The sequence below is a fragment of the Diadema setosum genome, chromosome 1, assembly GCF_964275005.1.
Source record: "Diadema setosum chromosome 1, eeDiaSeto1, whole genome shotgun sequence".
Lineage (NCBI taxonomy): Eukaryota > Metazoa > Echinodermata > Echinoidea > Diadematoida > Diadematidae > Diadema > Diadema setosum.
This window is the reverse complement of record NC_092685.1, coordinates 44794285-44805466: the sequence shown is the minus strand read 5'-3', so window position 1 is coordinate 44805466 and position 11182 is coordinate 44794285. Positions and strand designations below refer to the sequence as shown.

The window sequence follows — 11182 nt, the reverse complement described above, 5'->3', positions numbered from 1 at the left end:
AGTACTTATGGAAAAGAATGACGAAATTATCAGCAGAGAGCTGAAATTACGAGATATTTTGCATTGCACGGTGTGAACTTTAAGCAGAAGGAAAATCTAGGTACTGTACTTTCATGATTTTTACTAACTTCTTGTCACGAAAGGACACGGAAGATCGGAAACGACCACCACACAAAGGAGTATTTAGATTTCTGTGATAAATCACTAATTTCTGGATTAGTTTGATTGCTAATATTCATGATCTAGGAATGGTTCGTGCAGGACTGATTAGAAGTGTTTCATAACCGATGCTTCATCCATACTGTAAACAATAAAAAAAAAAAATGAAAGCTCTTATATCGCAAAAGAATCCCTCCATCAGGGCCCCTCCCTTTCAAAACAATTACTTGCTACTTATGTTAATGGACTAAAAGAGCGACGGCATGAAATCATCATGTCAATAATATTGTTTTCGAAAGGTAAAGCGAGAAACATCGTTTGTGTGTGTAGAGATTTACCCAGGGAGGTACCGTTGTAGCAAGGAGAACTAATTACGCGCTGGGTACTGATGGTACAAAAGTCCTTGCCTGCCACACCCCCGCATTAAGCCAATCAACGTCATCAAACATAACCCGGAAGTCCAATTTGAAGAAACCGCGCGAGAATTATACGAGGGATACACAACGCATGCGCTGTGATTCATCGAGCCTCACTTGTGATGCACACACAGCGCCAGCGCCAGCTGACAAACGAGCACCAGTATCGTGTGTGTAATGTGTGGATGACAACACCGCGATCCCGCGCGCTCTCGCTGAGACCGGCTTGCTTGCTCGCTCGACTTCGCGATCCGATCCGTACAAGTGTGCTTAGCGCATGCATGTTAGCAGTCCAGCCCTTGCTAGCTTGGTAAGACAGTCCCAGTGATCCTCCGCAGCTCAGTGAGAAATCAACGCGTGTTTCACTAATTCCAATCTCTGCAAGACAAACGGAAGCCACCGGCATAATCTCTTCTTCGCTAAAAGCTTGATATTCACCATAGATATAGTAAAGATGTCTAACCACGTAGCTGTAGAGAATAATTCGAACTCTGCCTCAAGCAATAGCAATACGAAGAAGTTACGATCACAGCCCGTCAACAAAGTCACTGTCGTTCTTGGCGCCCAGTGGGGTGACGAGGGGAAAGGAAAGCTTGTCGACTTACTCGCTACAGAAGCTGATGTTGTTTGTCGATGTGCGGTAAGTACCAATTCCACAGACAGAAAAAAATTAATGGTAAATGAAATGCCATTCAGTAGCCTATGTAACGAGTTAATGTTTCATTAGATCAATCCCAGATCAGGATCAAGCTCTGAATATCTTAGTAGATCTAATTTGCGGAAGAATAGTAAAAAGCAATCATCAGATGTCCTGTAGTCTTTCTAATTATGTCGTTAATGATGTAAGAAAAGTGAGTTGTCATTCGAACCGCATTATCCTAAATTCAGTATTTGATTAAATTAATTAATAACGCTAGGCCTACATTTGGAATAGATTGTCTAGATCTAATTATTTACCTACCTACCAATGGATAGGCCTACCTAGCTATTAGTCTGGGTGCCAAAGCCACTTTTTGGGCCTAACCTTGTTTTACCGTCCACCCAATGTTTTTTGATGGTTATGCCCTATTTCGGGGGTGCTGAATCCGAATCTGGATGATGCAACTCTTGCATCCTTGAGGATTTTGAGATATTCAAGATGGCCGCCAAAATGGCCGCCAAAACCGGAAATTCCCACGTATTTCCTTCTAAGTGGTGAGATATTGAAAACAATTGATGGATTTACCCTATTTCGAGGGTGCTGAATCCGAATCTGGATGATGCAACTCTTGCATCCTTGAGGATTTTGAGATATTCAAGATGGCCGCCAAAATGGCCGCCAATTAAAACCGGAAATTCCTACGTATTTCCTTCTAAATGGTGAGATGTTGAAAACAATAAAATTGATGGTTTTACCCTATTTCGAAGGTGCTAAATCCGAATCTGGATGATGCAACTCTTGCGTCCTTGAGGATTTTGAGATAATCAAGATGGCCGCCAGAATGGCCACCAAAACCGAAAATTCCCACGTATTACCTTCTAAATGGTGTGAAATTGGAAATAATTGATTATTCTCCCTATTTGGAAGGTGCTGAATCTGAATCTGGATGATGCAACCCATGCATCCATGAAGTTTTTGAGATATTCAAGATAGCCGCCAAAATAGCTGTCAAAATGGCCGCCAATTAAAAGCGGAAATTCCCATGTATTTCCTTCTGAATGGTGAGAAATTGTAAACAATTGATGGATCTACCCTATTTCTATGGTGTTGAATCCGAGTCTGGATGATGCAAACCTTGCATCCTTGAGGGTATTGAGATATTCAAGATGGCCGCCAAAATGGCCGCCAAAATGGCCGCCAATCAAAACCGGAAATTTCTATGTATTTCCTTCTGAATGGTGAGAAATAGAAAACAGTTGATGGTTTTACCCTATTTCGAAGGTGCTGAATCTGAATCTGGATGATGCACCTCGAGATAGTCAAGATGGCCGCCAAAATGGCCGCCGAAACGGAAACTCCAATGTACTTCCTTGAATGGTGAGAAATTGATAACAATTGATGGTTTTCGTCAATGGCACAGTTTGAACTTGCTGTATATACAGTGAAACCAGCTCTACTGGATATCTTTGAGTTGGTACGATACAAGTGTGCCAGTATTATTAACCCTTCAAGACTACAGATGCGGTTGAATAATTGCAAGATTACACTGTTTCCTCTACATATAATGGATAAGTTTTGAACACTAACAATTAATGGACAAGACATGTTCATCTAAATCATATTGTGATAGTGATGTAGAGAAGTGTACTGAAATTACCCAACATTACCTGCCTTAATCCATGAGCAGTTTTAATATCTTTATCCATGAACACTCAAATTGGTTATTTGGTTTATATTGGTGGTCTTGATGACATTGTTGAAGACACGAGTGGGACATTTTTATTGTTATGCTTCAATTTTTTCTTCAATATGATGTAATATTACCTATGTGTATATGTATATATGTATATATAATCTATTACAAACACACACGAGGGGACGGACAAATCACAGGTAACGCGCCGTGAAAAAAAAAACTAAATAAAAATCAAACGACAACATGGAAGGTAATAGTTGATAATCCAGTACAATTGTACTTACGAATATCATAATCGCGCAGAGTGCTTTTGAAATTACCCTTATTGATATCTACTATAGTGGTCATGGATGCAACCATTTCCAGTGACCTAATCAGAATATGCCACAAGTTTCACAAGAATACGACGCGAGAGTCGTCAGAATACAAGACAAGTTTCAACACCAAATACCAACATGCCATAATTTAATTTTACTCTATTGATAGCCGAAAAGGATTAACTTTACATCTATGGAGCCATATTATTGGCGACCACAAGCATTATTTCATAACAATTATGCATAAAGACATTTTCAGTCGTATCTTTCTTTGCGTTTGTACGTTTCAGTATGATGTCAATTGACTTTTTTTTTTTTTAACAGTACGTGTTAAAGTTCCGTTTGAGACATATCGGAATATCTCAGTATATTAGAATACCATTCTAACAGTCATTTTGGCTGTCAATAAATTTTGGCTGATTTGACAAATTCGCTCAACTGAGTTGAATTCAAGAATACAAATTATTGCTTTTCACCCTGCATGGGTTTAATCTCCCGCTTCGCGTTGGAGCACAATACTTCACCATTTCAGTATAAGAACATGTTAAGGAGTTTCCGTTCATACAGGACATTTATAGATGTCCGAAAACCTTCAAAGACCTTCAGCACCCTCGAAATAGGGTAAGACCATCAATTTATTTTAAAATTTTTACCATTAAGAAAAAATATATTAACATTGGAATTTCTGCCACTTATTTTGGCTGTCATCTTGGACGTCTAAAAACCCTAAAGAATGGACGAATTTCAACAACCAAGTTTCGAGGGTGCTGAATAGGGCCTAAAATTTACCAATTTTTGACAGTTATTTTGGCGGTCATCTTGGACATCTCAAAACCCTTAAAGGGGATGGCTAGTAACCGATCAGTGGGAATCAGTGGGAATGCTGAGGGATGATTGTTTCAATCCTTGTGGGATTCATTTAAGAGTACATTATATATCTACTGTTGTGTGAAAATTATTTGCTTCAGAACGGTCTCGTATTCAAGTAATGTGCAGATTAATGCCCCGTCACTGACCAGGGACGCTTACCTGGAAGCATTAAACTGCACATTACTTGAATATGAGACCATTCTGAAGCAAATAATTTTCACACAAGAATAGATATATAATGTACTCTTAAATGAATCCCACAAGGATTGGAACAATCATCCCTCAGCATTCCCACTGATTCCCACTGATCAGTTACTAGCCATCCCCTTTAAAAAAAGAACACGAAAGTTGCTTCAACCAGGTTCGGATTCAGCACCCTCGAAATAGAGTAAAACCGCCAATTGTTTTCAATTTTACACCATTTAGAAGGTAATATAGGACTTACATGGAAATTTTCGTTTTTGACGGCAATTTAGGGGCCATTCTGGCGGCCATCTTTATTATCTCAAAACCCTCAAGGAAGTACGAGCTGTATACTGGAGCTTCAAATTCAGCAAACTCAAAATAGTGTAAAACCACCAACTGTTTTATATTTCACACCATTTAGAAGGAAATAGGGGGTCTACATATGAATTTCCGTTTTTCGCGGTCATTTTTGGCGGCCATCTTTATCATCTCAAAACCCTTAAGGATGCAAGAGTTGTATCCTGAGCTTCGGATTCAGCACACTCAAAATAAGATGAAAACCACTTGCTTACAAATTGTCACCATTTAGAAGGAAACACATGGGAACTTCCGTTTTGGGCGGCCATTTTAACGGCCATATTGAATATTTCAAAATCTTCAACAATGCAGGAGTTGCACCATCTAAATTCTGATTCAGCACCCTCGAAATAGGTTAAAACCATCAATTGTTTTCAATTTCTCATCATTTAGAAGGAAATACGTGGGAATTTTTGGTTTTGGTGGCCATTTTGGCGGCCATATTAAATATCTCAAAATCTTCAAGGATGCAAGAGTTGCATCATCTAGATTCGGATTCAGCAGCCTCGAAATAGGGTAAAACCATCAATTTTATTGTTTTCAACATCTCACCATTTAGAAGGAAATACGTAGGAATTTCCGGTTTTAATTGGCGGCCATTTTGGCGGCCATCTTGAATATCTCTAAAACTTCATGGGTGCAAGAGTTGCAACATCCAGATTCGGATTCAGCACCCTCGAAATAGGGTAAAACCATTAATCATTTTCAATTTCTCAACATTTAGAAGGAAATACGTGGGAATTTCCGGTTTTAATTGGCAGCCATTTTGGCGGCCATCTTGAATATCTCTAAAACTTCATGGATGCAAGAGTTGCATCATCCAGATTCGGATTCAGCACCCTCGAAATAGGGTAAAACTATCAATTGTTTTTAATTTCTCAACATTTAGAAGGAAATACATGGGAATTTCCGGTTTTAATTGGTGGCCATTTTGGCGGCCATCTTAAATATCTCAAAAACTTCATGGATGCAAGAATTGCATCATCCAGATTCGGATTCAGCACCTTTCAAATAGGGATGATCATCAATTCTATTTGATTTCACACCATTTAGAAAGAAATACGTGGAAATTTTCGGTTTTGGCGACCATTTTGGCAGCCATCTTGAATATCTCAAAACCCTCAAGGATGCAAGAGTTGCATCATCCGGATTCGGATTCAGCACCCTCGACATAGGGTAAAACCATCACTTGTTATCAATATCTCACCATTTAGAAGGAAATACTTGGGAATTTCCGGTTTGGACGGCCATCTTGGCGGCCATCTTGAATATCTGAAAACCCTCAAGGATGCAAGAGTTGCATCATCCGGATTCGGATTCAGCATCCCCGAAATAGGGTAAAACCATCAAAAAACATTGGGTGGACGGTAAAGCAAGGTTCATCCTCTGGCACCCAGACTATATGGAAGATTCTGAACGCAGGCTGAGCCTCTGTATTCAGATCCAGGTTTAACCGTTTAGTCCTTGAGATGAGCTGGGTCATGACCAGGTCACAGGTGGCGTGGTGTCGAACTTAAATTTTATGGGTTCATTGTCCCAGAATTTATCCAAACCAACTTCAAAACTGAAGACACTGGGTGCATCTATTAAATTTCTTGGTAAACTATTCCATGGTTTCCTGATACGCATGTAAAATGAGTTTCTTCTTGTAGAAGTGGTATGTCATGTGATCAAAAAATATATAACTTTTTACTATGTCCTCTTGTGCATTTTTTTTTAGTAAACCCAAATCAGGCGCTACTTCCTGATCATATTAATGAAATAATTAAAAAACTTAACTCATATCACCTCTTGCCCTGCAGTAGGCCTATGCTAGAGTTGAAAGTCCAAGGTGACGTGCCTCAATCTCTGTTCATAATTAAGATAGAGATTTTATTTCACGTACCACGGTACTAATTTTGTGTCCCTCCGGTGGACATTTTCTATTAATAGTCTGTACTACATCTAAACAACCATCCAAACAATCTATTTTACATGGATATGAAAGTACATGAATAGCGCCAAATGAATTTTTTCATGAGGTGTGTGTTTGTACTTTTTACTACACTACGCTAATCATGGTTTGTTTGCACTCTAACGCCTAACATGTCGTTAGTAGTTAGGCCATTAGGGGACTGCATTTCTTGGCTGACTTCTTTCCCTTCAGGCGTGGTGAAAAATTCTTTGCTATTCACAGAGTTGATGACACGTGGAACAGTCTGTCGTAGAGATGATTTGGCAAGACTTCCTTATGTTGCACCCCCCCCCCCCAACCCCTCGTCATACTGCACAACTCGCCAATCTGTGTGGGACTTTTGAGTGCATGCATCTGGGAGTGAGCTAACGGGTAAAGGGTAGAGGCTAAAGGGTAGAATCTAGAGTAGTGTAGAATGATATGGACAAATTAAGGGGGGGGGGCATACATGTAAGGAAGTCTTTCTGGTGGTTTCTGCCAGCTTGTTGATGCATTCAAGAATAGATCTACCCTGGATGAATTACTACCAGGATATTCTGAGTTTTATAGGGGATGTCATATCAGCTTGTAATAGCACCATGTTTCTCTTCAAAACAGGCACATAAGTCAATTTCATCCTTGTGATAGGCTGCACAGCCCTTTGAATATTACAGAAGAAGAGGGAGAAAGGTAGTGTTTAGCTTTGAGTAATCTGACCCTTGACCCTCTCCATCATGTTCAGGTAGACTAGCTGCGGTCACGCTGCTCAAACTTCTCAAAGAACTCAATCAATTCTCAAAATTTTGCCAATCTGACGATTGTGACCACAAACTTCTTGTGAAACTTCCCACTAGAGCTAGGGAAATTTCCTGAAGCCCCGCAAAATTTTAGCAGTTGGAATGCACGCAGCTGAAATTTAAAAGCAATGTTTGTCACCTGACCTGTCCAATTTCTGTTTGCGGTATCTCTGATGCTGTTGGAGAGCACATACTTTTTTTGTTGTTGTTGTGCATGTGCACCAGTGGACAAAACTTATCAGGAACTGAATCTTCGAGAACTTTGGCCGCCAGTGTGAACAGACAGCAAACTTTGCGAAGTGTTCTCAAATTATAACTTCACATAGTTTTGCAAGTGTGACTCTGACTGCGTCTACCGATTACATCTACTTTACTTCTATTTTGCTTGTTAAGATTATAATAAGAGGACTTTCCTCTGTTTTGTTTTGTTTTTTTAATTTGGTGAGCTAGAAGACTTCAAATTTTAGTGGCCCAGGGCCACCTCTAATGGCGAGAGCGCGCTAACTCCAGCCCCAAAATAATTTCCTCTTTTTGGCACCCAGGGTACAACCTTTTTAAAAAAATAAATAATTCAACAAAATGGCTGATTTTTGTTTGGTACACCGGGATACCATTTATGTCATCATATGTTGACTTCTTATTTCTGTCACAGTTCATGTCAACATTCTGTTTGCAGTAAAGTTTTAGGGGTAGGGGAAGTATTAGGAGTGGGGGCTGATCATAATGAAGTGTTGCCATGAGAAAATGGCTCTCAGTTTTGGTGAGCCAGGAGACTGTTGTTATAAAGTTCTGTTTACATGATAGAAGCTCTCATCATCTTGGCCAGCAGGCAGCATGAATGTCCATTATGAACTAAGATCCTGATGCAGTAAGTGAAAGCCACACCATTGATTTACAGCATGCAGTGCAAATTTTCATCAGTTACATGTACAGGCATTCTGCTATTTTTGTATTTTTTTAATCTCATTTACCTGTAGATGTATACTTACTATACATGTACATGGGGAAAAAAAATAAAGGAATATATGGGGGGGGGGGGGGGAGTTGGAGAAAGCAATCTAAGGGTATCATTCTAAGCCAGACCTAATTAACAAAGAGACAACCTTCAAGCAACACATTTCGAAAGAGACAAGTTGTTTTTCATATATAATACAAGAAAACCTCTTTTTTTTTTCATACTGTGGGCAAGACGTGGGGCCCATACTGCAGAGACTTCGTTTTGATCTTTGGCATAAATATCCAAGATCGAAGTGAGACAAAATTGACCACGGAAGTGAACAGTAAAAGATTTTAGTTGAAAAACAGTGACATCCTGTAAATCTTGAGATTTACTGGGAATGACCAAATACAACTCATACAACATGTCCAAGGCTCAAATCAATCTTAATTTTGTAGATATGCAGCATCTAGGTACATTGCCACACTACACATACATGTACAAATGTCCTGTAGCATTAATTTCTTTATCAGTGTAGGCAAGTCTCAGTTTTGTGACCACTTTACATATAATTGCATCAGCTTCTGAAACCTCATTTACAGTGAGCGAAAAGGCCGGGCACGGCCGTGGCCGAGCCCGGCCTTCATTTCAGCGTAAACGCGCAAAAGGCCAAATGCAGGGCCAAAATTGGCCGCGCATTTGGCCATGCTCTGGAGGTGGTCTCGGCCGTGGCCGAGCCGGCCTTTTCTCAGTGTAAATGCAAACTGGGCCAAATGCGGTACCAAATTTAGTCTGGCTTCCAGACCCTCTGCCCGTACTATTTCGCTATTCAGGATATTAACCCCCTCAACGGCGAAAACTAGCATAGTTTAACATGGTTTTGTCCTGCAAAGGATTCTTCTTTCGGCAAAGGCCTTTGTCGAACAGCAACTTTGTCGCCACGGAATCCAGTTGGCAAAGGGTCTGGAAACCAGACTATACCAAATTGCGTTTGTTTACAAGCAGAGCACCACTACGACAAAATATTGAAAGGTTTGAATTAAAAGCCTGGGCCAAGCCCGGCACTTTAAACGGACAGAATTGCGGGGCTCGCCATGCAATTGAGGCCTGGCTCGGCCGCGGCTCGGCCCAGCCCCGCACTGTAAATGGGGTCTTAGACACACACTGCTGTCTTAACTTGAAACATACACACTGATATTATACAGGATGAGTTATCTGGTACAAGCAAGCAATGTCAAATATGTGGAGTTTTGTTGTTCCATTGTTATATAGGCTGTTTGTATTCCTCCTGAAATTCAGGATTATTTGACTGCATTTTGATTAGCAAAATAACAACAACAACAGCACTCAAAATGAAACATTTTCAGCCAGGCACTTCAAGCATTGTTTGTGTTCTACCATTTGTGATATGAATGACAACTGCTGCATGACAACATTGCAGTATTTATTTCTGACTCTAGCAACTGTCGGCATTCTAAGCTTAATTGTTCATTTGGAACCCTCCCCCTCTTTATCCCAACCACATTTTTGTGTGACAATCAGTCATATTTATAGGGGCACACAAATTGCTCAAATGCTCCAAAGTGTAAAAAACAATTCTGTGCTTGTGGTTTTGTATTCAGTGAAGGATCACACTCTGTTCAACAATTGGCATTCCAGGATGTATTTTTTTTTTTTATTTGTTCTCAGGAACAAAGTGTGTACCTTATGTTATTGTTCTTAGATATGTAGGAGTCACAGATGCAGTTAAGAAATGACTGCATTTGTATCGGATGCAAATCAAATTATGTATACCATGATATACAGTAGTTATAAGGCGTTTTTACATCAGCCCGATAAAAATCCAAGCTCGAGATATTTTTCGCGATCACAAATTAGCGCGCTATTTCATTTCCCATTCACATCAGCCCGAACATTATCAAATAGCGTGCTAGTTGGCATTAATTATCCTGCTATTTCGGAAATTTCCCGAGTTGGACTTGAGAAATTTTCTGGATCAATTAGCGCGCTAATTTGTGTTCACATTATCAAATAGCACGCTATTTCGTGATCGGGTTAATTTCCCAAGTCAGAAAATAGGCACTATTTCGAAACATCGGGCTGATGTGAAAACGCCTAGTGAGTAAAATTGCAAATCAGGACTTGTAAGACAATTTAGTGAATTGTTGGATTTGCGAGTGAGGACCTCCTTTACAGAATGAGCAGGAAGTTTTATTTTTTTTTTTAAAGACAACAGTTAAGTATTTTCCACCATCTGTGTGTTGCTGCAGTTGTCAATTTGTTAATTGAGTTCTTAATTTTGTGAAATTCAGGAAAATAAAAGATGCAAGGAATTTCACAGAAGAGTTCATTTGTGCATCTCTACCAAAGAAGCATGGCAAGAGTATAGAGCATTTGATGTTTTTTTTTTTCTTTTTTTTTAGGGGTGGGGGGGGGGGGGGAGGTCTGTATATTTGTGAACTATTAAGATTTTAATTCAACCTAAATTCTGTCAGAGACTGCCAAATTTGGGGACTTTAAGAAACAATTGATGAAGATCAATCAACTATCAACTTATTCATATTAGATAACAGGGTTAACGGTTGTGCCAGACAGAATATGAAATTTTGAAACGTCAGTACATTACTTTCGGGAAATTTTGTGCTTAAGTATTTTTTTCCCCTCTCTCTCTGTTTTTACCTGTAACCTCCTGACAGAAGAATCTATTTTCCCAAGTGTACTATCACAGCTGCTGAAAAGGGTACAGTTAAACATGTTTTATACAATGTAGTTAAATGATGTTAAAAAGCTTTGGCTGCTGCAATGCTCCTTTAGTGCTTTTGGAATACTTATTGTCCCCGCCGAACGAGTTCGAGCAGGGGACTATGAAACGGG

The 11182-nt window shown here is 39.7% G+C and overlaps 1 protein-coding gene across 1 annotated transcript in view; it reads left to right on the top strand.

Annotated features, from left to right (window-relative positions):
• Positions 1-1029: 1029 nt before the first annotated feature.
• LOC140231066 (adenylosuccinate synthetase isozyme 1 A-like) overlaps positions 1030-11182 on the top strand; it is a 37867-nt gene continuing 27714 nt past the window's right edge. Inside the window, exon 1 of the mRNA XM_072311219.1 lies at positions 1030-1215. Coding sequence (XP_072167320.1) covers positions 1030-1215 — 186 coding nt within the window. The remainder of the gene's footprint in view (positions 1216-11182) is intronic.